Raw genomic sequence first — 17,149 nt, 5'->3', positions numbered from 1 at the left:
TGCTATTAATGTAGATTATATATATGTATAAACACTCCTCTTAGTGAAACAGTATATGGTCTTAAGACTCTTGTCTTGCGCAGATAAAGCATGAGCAAGAGAAAGAAAAAATAGTGATCATTCCAAGCACAAGGCCCCAAATACGTTGTGATGGGTATGTATTATTCAAGAGCAACGAAGAATACCCGTTTTGATGGGTATATATTATTCAAGAATACCCGTTTTGATGGGTATGTATTATTCAAGAGCAACGAAGAACACCCGTTTTGATGGGTATGTATTATTCAAGAGCAACGAAGAACACCCGTTTTGATGGGTATGTATTATTCAAGAGCAACGAAGAAAATGTAAAAGGGATATGGCGGATTCTAAATCAAGTGCTGCCTTTCTTCTACGAGAGGTGTTCGCCGACAAATTCTGCTATAATCTCTAATGGCCTGGTGGTGATGGAGGCGGCAACATCTGCTAGCTTGTCATCAGCGTCGTACTCAATGGATGATCTAATAATAGCAGATTCACTGTCTTTCTCTATGATCTCCAAGCGAAAACCGTAGTAATCAAATCCGAGCCCTTTGAATCCTCCTTCAACGTTCTCTGTTACCTTCACGCGGTTTTCATGGTCGATCTTTGTAAATCGTTCTATCATGTATCTGATTCCAGGAGTTCCTGCAAGGATAAACCATTCATTAGAATCGAATTCAAACATGATGGTGTGGTAAATAATTATAAGCATTGATATGATATGATCTGCAGTAGACCTGGTGGATAATTAAGCTTGATGAGTGTGCCAACACCTCCATCTCCTTCAAGAACTTGTGGCTTCCCAATAACATCAGCAAGATATTCACCAACAAGCCTTGAAAGTTCAAGCCCTCTATACACTTCCCACACCATTTTGGCTGGAACTCCTACAGGTGTGTCTTGTGATATTCTCCCACGCATTTTTTTTGTCTTCTTCTTCTTGGTATTTGCAGGCTTAATCTATCAATCTTTGCGCTCTTCTTTCCTTTGATGTATTAAGTTTTTATAGACTTCAGAATCTATGGCCGGCCTTGTTTCTTTCTTTTCTGTGGCCAAAATGATATATGCCCATAATTTTTCCATCCATAAACTTACATAATTTGGGTGATAAGTCAGATAGGCATGTCACAATAGATTAATAAAAAAAACAAACAAACTTTATTAAAAAAAATCACATTGACATTCCACATATTTATAGATATTTATTTTATCAATGTGTTGTGTTTTCGTTTATGTGGTTTACTTGTGGAGATGACATGACATTTCGTTTGTCTGTCAAATCAGTCCCCAATGGGATGTGTTAGTTTGTAGTACCTAACATTAACATGGCCCCATCAACATTGTTAAGGTATTATTATTCACCAATCAAATAAATTTGGTCTAAGAAGACACTCATTAATATTAAATACAAAACTTAATAATATATGGAAGGGGGTTAGACACCTTACCTTACCTTACCATACCAATTAGGTATCGTTGAATTGTATGAAGTTTATAATGCAACGTCACGTCATATGCCAAATAAATACTTAACGGTTTTCATGGTATGTCCCATCACATACATCTAAAAGTGCAACAATGACACGTAAACCCCATCAATTTGGTATCCCATGAAAGCTCAACAGATTTATTCCATTGATTTAATCAATGGAATAACTTTATTCAACTATTTTATCCCAGAATTCATTATCCAAAATTTATTGTTTTAATATAGATTCCATTGTTTTTTGAATCACATTCTAGAATTCACTGTTTTAGTTCTGAATTTATTGTTTTTTTGAAATTTCATTAAACAAAACCGATGGAATTAAGATTTTTACCTGATAAAACTCTCTGACAATGGATATTGTTAGAAAAAGTTTTATGTGCTGATTCCGAATATGTAATTTTTTTTAAAAATCTAACATGTATAAAATTGTACGTCACTTATGTTTTGGGAATCAATAGTGCTAGGTAGAACAAGTCTATTAAACGAAATTTTGAAAACGTTTTAACTCATAAAATACATATTAGATTTTTTTAAAAAATTACATATTCAAAATCAGCTCATAAGACTCTTTCTAACAAGATCCATTGTCGATGAGTTTTATAAGGTAAATATTAATTTCATTGTTTTTTTCAATGAATTTTCAAAAACAATGGATTCAGAACTAAAATAATGAATTCTAGATTACGTTTTAAAAAATAATGAAATCTATATTAAAACAATAAATTTTGGACAATGAATTCTGGGATAAAAGAGTGGAATAAACCTGTTGGACTCCCATGAACTATCAAACTGATGGGTTACATGTCATTTTCGTTTTAGAATAATACCACAAGAACAATACATGAATACATATTTATTTATTCACCAAAGAATAGGTTAGGTCCACGAAGGTAATAAATTAGTTCATTATCAGTGACGATAATACATTAGTACAGTACCCCAAAAAAAAAATATATATATATATATATATATCCCTTTGATAAGGGATGAGAAGGACTAGTACAATAGTTTATTATAATGCACATGTTTGGTGAGAAAGTTAGTCATTATAATCGTAATAGTCATTACAAAGAGTAACGTAATGATCATTCCTTATGGTAATCCCATGAATGCCCATTCCCTTGCATTAGGGAATCATCAACATTTAATAAAATTTCTTTTTTACCCTCAAATAATAAAATATCTCATGCTCTTTCAATTCTCATAAGGATATTAAAGTCAATAAATACACCATTCTCACAAATATTCTGACTGTCAAATGTTGTAATTCCAATTCATCATTACTATTTTCATTACTAATACACCCAAACATATTCATTGTAATGGTCATTCACATTCTCGTTCTCATTGCCATTTTCATTACCTATGGTAACCAAGCGATTGTACTCTATTTTTTGTTTTTAAATGTCTAGCTTTACTAGTTTAGGTTCCATAGAAAGTTTCGTACAAATTTCATGATTTCATATCACATTTATATTTCCATAAGTGGCTAAATCAGGAGCATCATGAATGACTTTCTTTCAATGTTTCCTGCTTTTACTTTAGTGGGCAGAGAGCTTTACATTAACAATGCTCTCAAAAAAAACTTTACATTAACAATTGTCTGTTGGATAAGCGTTCATCAAAATTGACCACATCTAATGTGCACTAATCTTGGAACACAAAGAACACAATATTGTACACTACCTTGTAAACCAGCCCCTCTTGTTTTTGGGTCACAGAAAGCCAAGATCAAGAAATTATGATTCAAGAAGGGCAATAACATAAAACTAAACCACCAGTTCTGTGTAGCCGACCAATATTCAATCATTTACTTATTATAACAAGTAATGGTCAGTCCAACAAACAAAAATTCTTTGCCTTAAACAAGAAACTGAAAGCAAATTGATGGTGCATTATGGCCATGATACCTATTATGCAGCTTCATTAATATTTTCTTCCATAATTTACAATAACGTCATGTCGTTAGCAACTCCGAAGAGGCCCATTCTCAAGCACTGAGAGACATAGAGACAACTGAAGATAGTTTAAATTTCCTGACTTTACCGGAGTTTTCAGGCTGAAAAAGAACATCTGTGCTTGATCTCACTGTTGTTTCCTTCCACTCTGAAGAAGAAGTCCCTTCACTTCGATAATCGCGAGGAGAATACAGAACTTGGAGCTTCGAATGGGCTTCAATCGACCACAAACATGCACAAAAAGGATGAACAAAACAGAAATAAGTCAATTAAGGATAGGGAATGCATGTCTTTGTGTGCATGTTCTTTAACAACACAAGTGAACTACAGTGTTAATATGAGAAAATCTATTAACAGGAAGCAAATCTATATGGGAAGCCAAAAATCAAGTTACTCTAACAACAGAACCACCAATGGTTTCAGGTGGACATGGCCACAGCCATGCCATTTCAGATATTACATGACTTTCAAACTGCTAGTAAAGCCAAAATAACAGTGATACACCACTGCAAATCTGGTTCATAACAAGAGATGTAACAGAGAGAAAAAAATTCCTTCAGAGACTGCAAGCGAATTAAATTCTCTTTCTGATTTTGTTTCTCCAGTAATATCACTAACTAGCATGTTTCATGATTTAAAGCCGGTCACAGAGATCATGTTGCATGTAACTGGAACAGGTGCATTAAAGAGTAACACCTTAAATCTCATACAACTAAGGCATCCCCATCAACTGACAACAGAGTGTTTCGAAATCTTCTTGAATATTGAATATAAATAAATTTCTCCCTTCGGAACTCCCTCTGATTTCAAGCACATGGCACCTACAGGAATGGACCAGATTCCTTTATTGAACTTTTTTTTCCGAAATTTGTAAGTGGATAAAATTAAAGGAATAGTACCAGACGTTCCAAAATGAATTTGAAAAATATTGCAAGGTGTTTAGTCAATATTTTTTCTTGGATTTGTGTATTACAAGTTCAACCTCAAGTTCCCAAACCTTCAACAATATGGCCCCGTCTCAGGTTCAACGACACCTTTGTCATTCAAGTAAAAGTTAAAACTCTCTTCATCCAGAAGATTAGGTGGAAAAAAAAAATTACCATCGCAAAAGCAGTTAGTGGTATATGGGAGCTTACCTAATCCAAACATGCTCGTCTTCTGGACAACAACACGACTAACTTTCGATCTTTTTATATTTCTCAATGCCAATGTATCCTCTTGTTTCCCTTTGAATTCTAAAAAATCTCCGAGCACATATTTATTGCCTTTAAGCTCCAACCTGCATAATGATAAAATAACTGGATAAAGTTTTCAAGTGAATATCAAATACAAGGAAACTTACAATCATATAAAACTCTCTACATTGCTTGAATGATTGAAATCCAGAGAAAACCACCTTCTCTCAGTATCTCCAAACATATTTTTATAACACGACAAACTATTTGATGCAGAAAAAAAAATGAAATGCAGAAAACAAAATATTAAAGCTCTAGGTGCAGATAGTAACCAACCTATCCCACATTGGCGCTGTGTTCAGAATGAAATTGACCTTTTGATGCATAGATTCTTGCATCTCTTTCTTTCCACCACGTAAGGCATCCTTAATCCAGCCGCTAAACATACTCTTCACTTCTGGTTTCAGTTGTATCCACTGATCATAGGCAATGACTTCAGGTGGAAAAGAACCTGAATGTATCGTACTACAAGAATAAAAAATGACATCTATAAGTGCCAAGGGTACAGGAGGAAAAAGGAAAAGGTAAGCTAACAACCACCACATAAAACTCAGATGATGCAATATAGTTAACTTCGATATAATTATAAATACCCACTAAGGTCAATATTCAATCTTCAAATACAAGCCCTTCCATACACTTCAACCTTAATGTAACTTCAATCTTCTATTTGTTATTGTTTCAATCTAACTAACTAAATGCTATCAATATAACTGCATGCATATTTGAAAATAGTTTACAAATATTCTCAACCCCGAAATGATCAAATGATGTGCTAATGAGAGCCAACTAACATTTGTCATCTTGTAAATTGCATAGCCCTATGAAATACTCAAAAGAATTCAGCAAGCTTCTAGTAGGGAGTTAAATAGATTAGAGTTCAATGTCAACTATGAATGAAGCAGAGAGAAGCTTATTCTATGTTCAAGGGATAAGTTAATGAAACTTATTTCTTGGAACTCTATGGGTTTCAATAGTCAATTGAACAAGGTGTTAACAGGAACTTTTTAGAGAATTGGAGAGGTGATATTATCAACTACATAGATAAAAGTAAAGGGGATAAGAGAAGTTGGCCACATTATTAGTTTTAGATTGTCTAAATACATAGTAGGAAGAGTTAATGCATACCGAACTTTTGGGTTAGGAAGTATAATTTTGTAAGAGAAATAGCCTTCTGGTAGAGCAACTCCCCTTTGTTCAAGATACGCTTCAAGAATTGAAGCCTGTCTTTTAGCCTCTGCCACCTGAAACAAAGATATTTACTAAACAAACCTCATAAAAAGATGTGGAAAAACCACTAATTAAAAACATCTTTAAATTGATAATTAAATTTGCAGTGATTGTAGTTCTAGAAAACTCCTTGAAGGAACAACTGAACAAGAATGTGTTTCCATACAGATACAAAGATATGTACCTAAATACCAGATAAATATGAACATGCTTACATACATTGGTATTCCCTTGCAGAAAACTCATGGAAAAAGAGCATTGGACAAAATATTACATAATTTTAAAAGTATTAAATATTTTTGGAACGTGTGAAGTAACAGAAGCACACACTTTCAAGTACCAAAAAGTAATGCCCAAACATCTTCTTGTGGGTAGACATGTTGATAACCCTCAAGAAATTCTCAAAATAACAATACATTCATCCTGAATAACTAATACTGACAAAAGTTTACTGATGACATAGAATCACTTGCTGTTGTCTTAGAATGTGGGGTATGCACTCTGCCTAACCAATAGGAGACTGCTACTAGGTGCCAAACATGAGGGTCTTGGTATTTGGAATGACACTGTGGCCAAGTTTAATAAAAAGATTATCTGCATCTCAAAAGCATGTAGACTGATCCTAATCAAGAGCACGCTCTCCACCTATCCCGTGTACACCAAATATCTCATTCCTCTTTCTGTTGCTTAGGAATGCCAGAATTCAAGCTATCCAATGCAGGTTTCTTTGGGGATACTCCTTGGGAAAAAGAAGATTTCATCTTGTAAAGTGGAACATTGCTGAACTTCCTAAAGATTTGGGACTTGGGAGGCATTGATTGGACGACAACTTCAGCTACTAATGTCAAACTTGCAATCAACTGGTCAAGTAGTCATTACAAACTAAAAAATACATGAAGTTGGATATTAATAGTAGGCCAGAGCCAGAAGAACCACCTATGGTACAATATATGGTGTATCTACGTATAACCGAGGAATTCAGGAAACCAACTTAAGACATCTATTCTTCACAACATCAGCAACCAACACTAAGTAACATAATGATTTAGCCAAGCAACGACTAACAATACATCTATCCACATAATCTGGACAACTGAGATTAGATTATGGATCAGTGAGAAACATGTTCTACAATAAAATATATTATGATAATAATGACAATGGGTAATAACCCATACACGCACATAACACTGTTGCTAAATGCCCATGAAACAGGAGAGGATCAATAGTAATTTACATTGTTTAATATGCTATATGTAGGAAGAGAACTGCTATTCAGAATTATAGCTTCAAATTTACCTATGCTTTATGGCATGCCTTTCGTCCCTTTTTGTCTTCATTTTTGTTAAAACATGAAACTTCTATGGCATTCCATCATAGGTTCTAAAGCAAACAACAAAGAAGTGGATATTTAACGGCGACTTACGGGATCAGGATAACGCTCTGCCCTGTGTCTACCATCTCCTTCACAAACCCAGCTCCCATCTCCATTTACTGACACAAATCCTGCTAAATTCTTGACCGAAATTACCACTGCCTCCCTGTAAAAAGAGAAGGAAGGAGTGAAGCAAACATATTGAATATCTAGCAATCACAAACTATATTATGTTTGCTAGTCCAGAAGGCAGAAAGTGCTAAAAATTATACCCTTTGGTGACAAGAACCATATCTATATTCTGCCGCGAACCAGTATCAGGATCCGGAATCCGAAGTCCCACATATGCCTTTCCTCCATATAGCTTTTCCAGTCTACAAAATCATATCATGATAATCATGAGGATGCTAATGGACATATATCCACCTATAACACCACATTCTTGCTTTTTCCCAGAAAACATTTTGCACATTAAGCGAAATCTTCAAATACCAAACTTTCCAATTCGTTTTTTGGGTAACAAAACGGACTATGCAATTGGAATCATGAGAACATCTCCAAAAATAGAAATTTAAACCAATAATTTTACTTGTCGAACCAAAGGTAGAAAATTTGGGATGATAACAGTGCTTGATACCTATTAGCCACCGAGAAGATGGCATTGGAATCAGAAGTTTCAACATCCAACAGATCGTCGTCAACGAAGAAACGCCTGACCAATTTGTATATGATGAGTCCACAGAAAATCTCCACCCACATCGTTCGTTGCACAGACGACAAAGAATCAAATGAGAAACTCCGCTTCACCTCTCTCTGTTTATAGGTTTGGAAGAGCGACGCCGCGTGGACCGCCGTGTGGGGAGAACAAGCTTAACTACCAAGCAAACTTTTTCAGACTAATACTGCTCTCCACTCTCTAACTTAGGACGTGGCTCAATCGAAATCATAGGATTTCATAGATGTGGCTTCGCTTTTCAAACCGTTGGATTTCAATTGGTAGCAGTAAATACAAAATGATTCAAGAGCATCCGTCGGATTTCAATTGGTAGCAGTAAATACATAATGATTCAAGAGCATCTTAGGTTGAGGTGTTTGACCAAGAATGGAATGCGAATCACATAAATGAATATTATTTGCATCCCTTTTTTACTAAGTATATTCCACTCTAATGTGTTTTTAAAGGGATAATGAGATGTACGTAGTAAAAAATGGAGTGCAAATAATGTTCATCATCACCATAAGTAGGGGTGAAAAAAAATCAATTTCAGATCAGTTTTCAGATCGGACAATAGTATGTATTTACGAAATATTAGCATGTGTTCACAAAATATTTACATGAATAAACACTAATCTGGATTAGATTTCAGACGTACTTAATTGATCATACCCGGATTAATCTAAATCTAGACAAGTAAATCGAACAAGATTTTAATGTTTGGACTTAGACTCAGTATTAGACCCAACAAAATTTTTGTATTTAGATCCAAATTTCAAACATATAACAACACTTGATTTAATTTGAGTCAGACAAATTCAATTATCCGTACCCAACAAAGTTTTGCCACCCCTAATCATTCCTGGATTGGTTAGGGCCGACCGTTCCCATGTTTGGTTGCATACACCATTCCCCATCTAATGCCCATTAACTATTTTGGTTGGAATGGGTTGAAGAAATTTTGGATCTGGTCGCCACATTTGCAATAAATTTTTAAAAGAAAAGCTTCAAAATACAATTTGAAAGGCAGCACTCAGTAAATACAATTTGAACACAGGGAAGTGAAAAAGGAATAATGAATGTTAAAGAAGAAACTCCATCACATACAAGACACTCCAGTAAAAATGGGTAATCACATCGAAAGGGGATGAAGAAAACTTAATCAAATACATGGGTATTCGTTTTGAATCAGAATCTATAATGAGAATATGCAAAAAAAAAAAATAAAGCAAACACCTTTGAATGCAATATAGAGTATCATGTAGTTGCATGCATGCTAGTCAAGCAATAGCTCAATCCACAAATGTCCTTTTTCCCCTACTTCTGGTTGCTAGTACCCTTTTTCTTTAGTAAGCCTCCAAACTTACGAAACAAAGGCTTCTTCTTCTTCGGCTGCTGCTGCTTCGACGGCGAGCTTCCACCATCATCACCATTTTCTGCAGAAGATAACCCATTTATCTGATCCAAGTTCTCCCCACCATCGACCTTTGAGTCTACTTCCTCCTCCAAGGATTCCTGCTCCGGTTCTCTTTCAGGAGAAAACTCTTTCTTTTCGATCTTGCAACTCTCCCACATCTTAAACTCAACTTCAACGGTGTCATCTTCTTTTTCTTTGATGTTGTCTTCCTTTGGCTTTCCATTCACATTCTCAACTCTAACAGCTTCAATTGGAACATCCTCGTTGTGCACACCGTTGTTCTCTTCCTTCGCAACATCTTTTTGGGTTTCCTTGTGTTGCTGTGCAGGAAGGTCAACTTTTGGCTTCTCTTCTATTGCATGCCCATTTTCTTCAGAAAATTCAACCACCTTTGGAAGTAAATCATAGTCTTTTTCACTGTCTGTAAGCTCACCATTCTCCTCGGTTTCCTTCTTGGATGTGGCTTCCTCAAGCAATTTAGACAACACCTCCACCTTCTCCAGAGAAATAGCTTCCCTATTTCGGACATCATCATTTTCTTGGATAATACCCTGCAACTCATTTTCTTTGTCCAACAAATTTTCTTTAAGTTTCATGTTTTCAGCCTTTGCTTGCGATAGAGCTTCCTGTAAACAAATTACCTCAGATTCAACTTCTTTTAGGCTATCCTTCAGCTGAGCCTCAACCTCCTTAGCGGCACAAGTTTCTTCCTCCGTTTGCTTGTGCAAATTTAGTAGCCTATCAACTTCTCTTCCTAGTGAAGAGCTTTCTTCTTCAGATTTCTTTACAGAACTCATCAAATGAAGCTCTTTTTTCTCCCACGCAGCCTTGGACTTCTGCAATTCATCCCGTGATTGTTCAATAGTTTTCGTGAGAACATCAGTCTCATGTTTTGCATCTTCAAGCATGCTCTCATATTTCTCATTTGTTGCTTTAATTACCAACTTTAGATCGTCTATTTGGGCCTCATAATTGGCCTGCTCAACTTGACTGGACAAAAGTTTTTCTTTAGCTTCCCTTGCCTCTGCCGAGACTTCATGTAAGGCTGATGCCAAGCTTTCCATTGCCTTCTTGCTCTTCTCCTCTTCATCCCTGGAATTTTCCAACTCATTTATGAGTTTATGTTTTTCTTCTAAGAGGGTTTGAACACTAGAAGCTGCTAGCTTTTCATTGTTCAAAGCCTGGACTTTCTCCTCCTTGAATGTTTCCAGCTCAGATTTTAGAGACTCTACCTTCTTTGCCATTTCAGAACTTTCGACCTTTGCCTTGTCAAGACGATGCTCTGATTCCTGAAGATCCCCTCTCTGTCTTCCAATTGTCATTTCCAACAACCCTACCTTCTCTTTTAGAGCAGCAATTTCAGATTCTGCATCATGCAATAAGTCATTGTTTCCTTCTAGTTGTTTCATGACCGACTCCAAAGATTCTGACGCAGACCTTTCTAACTTATTTGCCTTTTCAAGCTGGCTCTCTAATTCCTCAACCTTGTTTTTCCACTCCTCTGCGAAATTCTGTGCGTATGATTCAGCCATCTTAGCAGCTTCTAGCTCAACATTAAGCTGTTCAATAGAGGCCTCCTTTTCCACCAACTTCCCCTCAAAACTGGTCGCTTTCTCAAGTTCTTGTTTTAAAAAGTCTATCTCCTCCTCGAGTTTCAGGATCATCCTGTTACTTTCACTGGACTCAGTTTCAACCTTTGAATCAAGCAAGGCCCTCAACCGAGTCAATTCACCCGAGAGAATCTCCACCTTATCAGCATGAATCTCGGCAATCTTAGTGGCATCATCTGCATGGCTGAGTGCTTGGTTTTTTGCATCACAAGTCATGGCCAATTCTTGCTTCACCCTTTGAATCTCCTGAGTAGTAGAAAGAAGGGCGGCAACATCCAAAGCATGTTGGCTCCTCACAGCTTCTAGCTCTTTCTGCCATTCCTCTTCCTTCTTTTGAGCTGCCTCAATACCAGCTTGTTCCAACTCAACAGCCCGAAACTTTTCAACCTCTGAATCATCCTCAGCTCGCTTTTGAGCCACCAATGCCTCCTGGAGCTTCTCATTGGCCTCTTGGGCCACTCTCTGAGCTTCTTTCAGATCATCAATAGCTTGTGCTTTCTCCTTTTTGATGGATGCTATCTGTTCATTTGCTTTCTTCAGATCTTCCTGAACAAGATTCAACTGAGCTTGTAATTCCAATCCCTTCACAACCCGTGTCTGCGGTTTCTGAAATTCAAAATAAATTGACAATATATATCAAAATTGGAAGAAAAAAAATCCCCCAAATTGGGACAGATTCACAAGAACATGTATTGAGAACATATATAATTCTACTTTCAAGATAATCCATGGAGAGTTTTCACATGCTTTTACTGTTTGTTTTCTTGGTAACCCAAATAGCTTGACAGCATCGTCATTCTACTGGTCATTTCTTTCATTATAAGTTCCTCAATAATGAAATCTAGCAGACCATTAAAAAGCTGAAAGAAAAAAGGCAGCATAATTTGATGAGCAATGACAACAACTTACCTCAGGTGGGGTGGAAACCTTTGGTGTTCGACGATCAACAGTTGGCTTCGAGGTAACAGATCTCGGGGACCGATCAATGGAAAGGCGTGAATTTTGCAGGGGAGAGTGTGAATCAGGTTCTGATTTAGCACTTGCTCCCCTGCTTATTCTACTGATTCTTGGAGTTGCTGGTGATGCTTTGTTTGGAGCTGCTGGTGGTGCTTTGTTTGGAGTTTCAGACGACAAACTAGTTCTGTTAAGTAGACAAAATGTCAATAACTACATCCAGACAACAATACCCACTAGATGGGATCTGTTTCAAATATGTCAACTTAAAAACACAAAATTGCAGAAAGAATCACAACTTCGCAAGCAGATCAAACTCATTTAGTGCATCAATTTAATTTGTGAGAGCAAATACCCATCAAAATTGTGGCAAAATATGGTATGAGAACAGATCCAAAAGAGAATCATTAACAAACAAGAACCAGGATTCAGACCCAAAAATCTCAAGTAAAACCCACCCGTAAAGAATCAAAAGAAACTAAATCAAGACTGTGCTCAGATAAAATCATGAGCAATGTAAAAAAAATCTATCAAATTCACATGACTGATTCACCAACTAAAAATCTTGCAGAAACAAAACCCAGATCAGATCTAAAGAGAGAAAGTGCTTACTTTGATTTGGAGGACATGTTGCTGATGTTGAAGAAAGAAAGCACCAAACTTTGTGTTTGTTTGTTGAATGGGATGTTGAGTAAATGAGTGTGCTAAATTGCAGACATTCTAAAACAGAAAGAGAATGTAATTTGAGAAAACCGACTGAAGGACTTGTTTTCTTCTTCTGAAGATCAGGAAGTAATACAGTGTTTTGTATCTAAAAAGTGGACAAGATAAGAAGGAAAAAAAAAAACCCCAAAATAATTCTTTTAGGTTGGTTGTTCAAAACATCAAACATAATATACACAGAGACATACATACAGGACTCAAGTAGCAGTAGCTGTATTGTCTTTTTCCTTTCTGTGAGTTCTGTAATTTTCTTTTTCTTAGTTTTTTATTTTATGAGAGACTGTAAGTACAAAGATACCCCTTGTGTGTGTGTGTGTCTTGTTTGTGCTTTGTCAAAGGCTGGTAACTTGTTCTTTTGGAAGGGAAGAAAGACCAAGAGAGACCTGTGATTTCTGATACCAAAGAAGCCGACCCTGCTTTTCAGGAAAAGGGAATAGGTGGGTCTGATTTTTTTTTACAAAAAAAAAAAAAAAACAGCACTCTTTTATTCAAGGTAAATGAAATCATGTCAAAAATATATAAGAAAAAGGGAAAAAAAATTCACAATTTTTGAATGAATTGGAATAGTATGCCTTAGTTGACCTTTAACGGCTCCAAAACAAAAATATAAATGACTTCTTAGGTTATTGCCTAGTAACCTCCCCTCCAAGAGATATATGTACTTATATAGAATGCTAAGTATAGCAATGAGACGTGGCTCGATTGACTATCGGCTAGGTTAGATATATGTGTGCTCAATATTCAATTTTAATGAGAAATTTCTCAGTGGTATTCAAAAAAAGTACACACAGAGAGATTATTTTAGAACACAAATTTGACAATACAAAAAAGGCTAATTTGGTCATTCACAATCAATTGTTGTTTGATTAAATGTCAACATTAAAGCATATTAAAAAAAAACTAATAAGAACTGTTTTTTTTTTCTTTCTATATTGTCAAAATCTAGTAAAGCCCACTAGCTTAACAAGGACACCTCATATAAAATCAAAAATTAAATGTGAAATCAATGGTAGATATTTGCCCTCACATGACTTAACAAACACTATTTAAATCCAATCAAATTAAAAGCAGTTTGTAGGTTGAGAGAGGCTGACTTGCAACCAAACTAGACTTCCAACTCTTCCTTTTGTGTGTGCTCATATGTGTATATACACACACACACACGTATATATTGTGATTGGAAATAATGAGCTCATATCCTATAATTAGGTGAAATAAGATACAACTACATAGTATTAATCATTGATAATTTGCTCCATACATGAAATTAATACAAGGTTGTAAAAAAAACATACCAATAATCATTGAACCGAAAAAAAAGCCGTCATTTGCCCTCTCCCACTTTTGCTGCAACACATATGTGTATGACATCATCTGTTTTGACTTTTTTCTTTTACCAAACGAAACTTCAAAACTAGTTATCTCCCAAAATAGGAATTTGGAAAAAAAAATAATTATATATTCTAAATCAGCATGAAAAACTCTTTCAAATAATATCAATCGATATATTCTAAGATGAAAAAATCCCGCATATAAATTTATCTGTAGTGCATATAATTTATCTGGACTGAAAAAATTACACTTATAAATTTAGACACAATACTTTGGGTTTTAGAGTTTTCTTTCGAATGTCTTAAAAATCAATCATCTCAATCGAAACTCAAACCAGTGAGTTATGGTTGTCTGAACACACTAAAGTCTGAAACACAGCTCCAATATGTAAATTTCGAGCCCCAATTTGACCTCTAAAATGTTTGAAACTCCAAATATTTATTAGACACATTTCTATGGGTATTAGAGTCTCCTTTCGAACTCCATAAAAATCTTCTCAATAAGAGCTCAAACAGGTGAGTTATGACAGTCCAAACACACTGATGTCAAAAGCATAGCTCTGATGCGCAAACTTTGAGTCTTCGATTACCTTTAGAATGTTTGAATCTCCAAAAACGTATTAGAAATAATTATATGGGTCTTTAAGTCTTCTTTCAAACGCCATAAAAATCGTTTCAATCGGAGATCAAACGAGTGAGTTATAACTGTCCAATCACAATGAGATCATATGTTCATTTGTATACATATATTAACCATTTACATGATTTCTAATTATATGTGTATACCCAATAGTATGTGTTAAAGAGTAATATAGACTCGAGATCGATCGGTTAACCAGAAATGACTCGTAACAAAATGCAAAATAAGTATGCACCTTTGACTTTGCATAACTCTCCAAAGACTTAGATTGACAAGTCATACGGTGTCCATATAGTTGCTTAATTAGGAGAATTAGTTGTGTTAGACAACGCTAGTAGGACAACTAGATATTGAATGAAGCTACCAAATATGGGGGGCCAAAAAGAATCTTTAATAGGATATTAAATTTGACAAAAACTATAGCAATCATTCTTTGATATATCCATAATCACACGCCACCATTTGATCGCTTGTTAGTTAGTTAGTTAGTTGCTGTTAGTTTTGGATATATATATATATATATACACACCAAAGAAACTTGAAAATATCATCCAAATATTAATCCCAATCAATCTCATGAACATCAAGTTAATAATTAATAATATTGTCTGCTTCATTTGGGTTATCTCGTTCTCGTGGATATACATCGAACCCGCACAGCTTTATTCTTCCTGAGTCATCTCACTTAATGGTACTTAGACTCAAGAAAAAACGACTTGGTTTTATGAGAAGGTGTGAATCTTTATTTATAAGTCATACCACTTGGACTTATCCAAGCAATGTGGGAAAAAGTCTTGACATTCTTTAACCAAATATGTCATTATTATATTACATATATCAACATATTGTTAGCCTAAAAAAGAAGATAAAATAATGAATCTTTTAATCTTGGGGATTCAAATTCAACTCTTTATATTAAAGATATCTTAAAAGAGTGACACGATTCAAATACCCATATATTTACGCGGAATCAAGTTAAAGAAAGCTTGAAATGTATTCCTATTAATCCCAATCAATCTCATGATCGAACCTCAAATTAATTTTTAACGAAATATTCAATTAATATTCTCCCATTATTGACATCAAAATAAAAATATTGTTAGCTTAAAAATGAAGGAATGTTTGCTTATACTATGAGTGGGAACTAAATTTTATGTAATCATTCAAGAATGACCGAGTTGATTAAGAATGAATTCTTCAATTTAGGGACTGAAATTCAATTATTTATATTGACATTATGTGAGTTGCCAAGATCTTTAAAAAGAAGGAGACAAGAAATTTACATAGAATCAAAGTCACATATATATGATATGTAAACAATAATATCACATTTGAGAAAATGTGAACTTATTTATCAAGTGCAGAAGGCATGTTTAGGGTACGAAAATCCTGCGTGACAGGAATAATATTCCATCAATTCACCTGGAAAACCATGTGCACTCCTAATATGTTGTGGGTTCACATTGATTTCATTATACATATATATATTTAAAAGAATTATTCTATGCAGTTGTAAAATATAGACCACTCTTTCACCGTTAATTTGGAACATGTGATTCTCAAAGTAATGAACCCCACTTATCATTTCACTTATCCACACTTTTTATTCTTAAAAAGTGTTTCTCATTTTACATCCGCATAATATAATTCGTATATATATATATATATATATATATATATATATCATGTCTGTTTTTTCTCTTCCTTTTTGCTTCTTTCCTCGTTTGTTTTTAGTTTGTCGTCTTCAAGTTATCCCATCTGATGCTTTGTTGTTGTTTCTTGTTTGTGTTTGAATATACGTTCTATTATATATATATATAGGGCTTCTCATGTGCGAGATCCCACACTTTATTTAAAGTGCGAGATCCATCTAATACTATTCACGTGCAGGCCCCATAACGTGTGAGGCCACACTTACACATAATAAATGGTATTAGATGGATCTTTCATTTTAAATAAAGTGAGGGATCACTCACTTGATAATTTTCATATATATATATATAGGAAGAGGGTGTTGAGCATCACTTAGTAATTGAAAAGGAAAAGACAAGGATGATTTGATTAAAGGGGTGAACGTGTGAGTGTTCCAGCATTAGATAAGAAAACAAAAATGGAGGCATGTGATTGTAGTAGTGCTTCTCATGACCATACACAACTTTACCATGATTTATATCATCCACACACACAACGTGTGTGTATATATATATATATATGTCCTTTTCCCCCCTTCTTCTATTTTTTCCTAATTTAACTAGTTAGACTCGTCTGTGCAATATACGAGAAGTGTCCATAAAACTAATACTAAAGAAAAATCCATTAATAAAAGATCTACACCCTGTGGACATTGAATTATAGCTATACTTTATAGCCTACATGACTTTCTTTCTTTTAACGAGAAAAGCAACACATGTATTAGTACATCTGTTCAAGAATTTCTATATTATTGTGATT

General features: G+C 35.0%; 3 protein-coding genes across 3 annotated transcripts; all 3 read right to left on the bottom strand.

Moving 5' to 3' along the window:
* Positions 1-131: 131 nt before the first annotated feature.
* On the bottom strand, positions 132-1,010 carry LOC120016605 (norbelladine synthase-like). Its single transcript, XM_038869452.1, has 2 exons — positions 759-1,010; positions 132-666 (listed from the first exon to the last, which is right to left on the bottom strand). The coding sequence occupies exons 1-2, from the start codon at positions 940-942 to the stop codon at positions 392-394; spliced, it is 459 nt and encodes a 152-aa protein (XP_038725380.1). The 5' UTR covers positions 943-1,010; the 3' UTR covers positions 132-391.
* Positions 1,011-3,255: 2,245 nt separating this feature from the next.
* LOC120016062 lies at positions 3,256-8,209 on the bottom strand. Its single transcript, XM_038868641.1, has 7 exons — positions 7,946-8,209; positions 7,581-7,682; positions 7,360-7,474; positions 5,832-5,947; positions 4,980-5,168; positions 4,605-4,747; positions 3,256-3,682 (listed from the first exon to the last, which is right to left on the bottom strand). Exons 1-7 carry the CDS (start codon positions 8,065-8,067, stop codon positions 3,501-3,503), a joined length of 969 nt encoding a protein of 322 aa, XP_038724569.1. The 5' UTR covers positions 8,068-8,209; the 3' UTR covers positions 3,256-3,500.
* An 876-nt stretch (positions 8,210-9,085) lies between these two features.
* LOC120016786 (WEB family protein At3g02930, chloroplastic-like) lies at positions 9,086-12,898 on the bottom strand. The gene is made up of 3 exons (XM_038869702.1): positions 12,617-12,898; positions 11,960-12,191; positions 9,086-11,656 (listed from the first exon to the last, which is right to left on the bottom strand). Exons 1-3 carry the CDS (start codon positions 12,631-12,633, stop codon positions 9,341-9,343), a joined length of 2,565 nt encoding a protein of 854 aa, XP_038725630.1. The 5' UTR covers positions 12,634-12,898; the 3' UTR covers positions 9,086-9,340.
* Positions 12,899-17,149: the final 4,251 nt, after the last annotated feature.

The sequence above is a fragment of the Tripterygium wilfordii genome, chromosome 15 (assembly GCF_013401445.1).
Source record: "Tripterygium wilfordii isolate XIE 37 chromosome 15, ASM1340144v1, whole genome shotgun sequence".
Taxonomy (NCBI): Eukaryota; Viridiplantae; Streptophyta; class Magnoliopsida; order Celastrales; family Celastraceae; genus Tripterygium; species Tripterygium wilfordii.
Note: the sequence above shows the minus strand (reverse complement) of the source record. Positions and strands in the feature narration are given on the sequence as shown.

What these genes read in the sequence shown, in the direction of transcription:
- LOC120016786 (XM_038869702.1), bottom strand. An exon ending in AGGTTTCCACCCCACCTGAG is followed by an intron (nt 11,657 to 11,959) that starts GTAAGTTGTTGT and finishes TTTGAATTTCAG; the next exon opens with AAACCGCAGACACGGGTTGT.
- LOC120016605 (XM_038869452.1), bottom strand. Translation starts at nt 942, where the DNA reads ATGCGTGGGAGAATATCACAAGACACACCTGTAGGAGTTCCAGCCAAA. An exon ending in CAAGCTTAATTATCCACCAG is followed by an intron (nt 667 to 758) that starts GTCTACTGCAGA and finishes TTATCCTTGCAG; the next exon opens with GAACTCCTGGAATCAGATAC.
- LOC120016062 (XM_038868641.1), bottom strand. Translation starts at nt 8,067, where the DNA reads ATGTGGGTGGAGATTTTCTGTGGACTCATCATATACAAATTGGTCAGG. An exon ending in ATGGTTCTTGTCACCAAAGG is followed by an intron (nt 7,475 to 7,580) that starts GTATAATTTTTA and finishes CTCTTTTTACAG; the next exon opens with GGAGGCAGTGGTAATTTCGG. An exon ending in CTTCCTAACCCAAAAGTTCG is followed by an intron (nt 5,169 to 5,831) that starts GTATGCATTAAC and finishes TTATTCTTGTAG; the next exon opens with TACGATACATTCAGGTTCTT.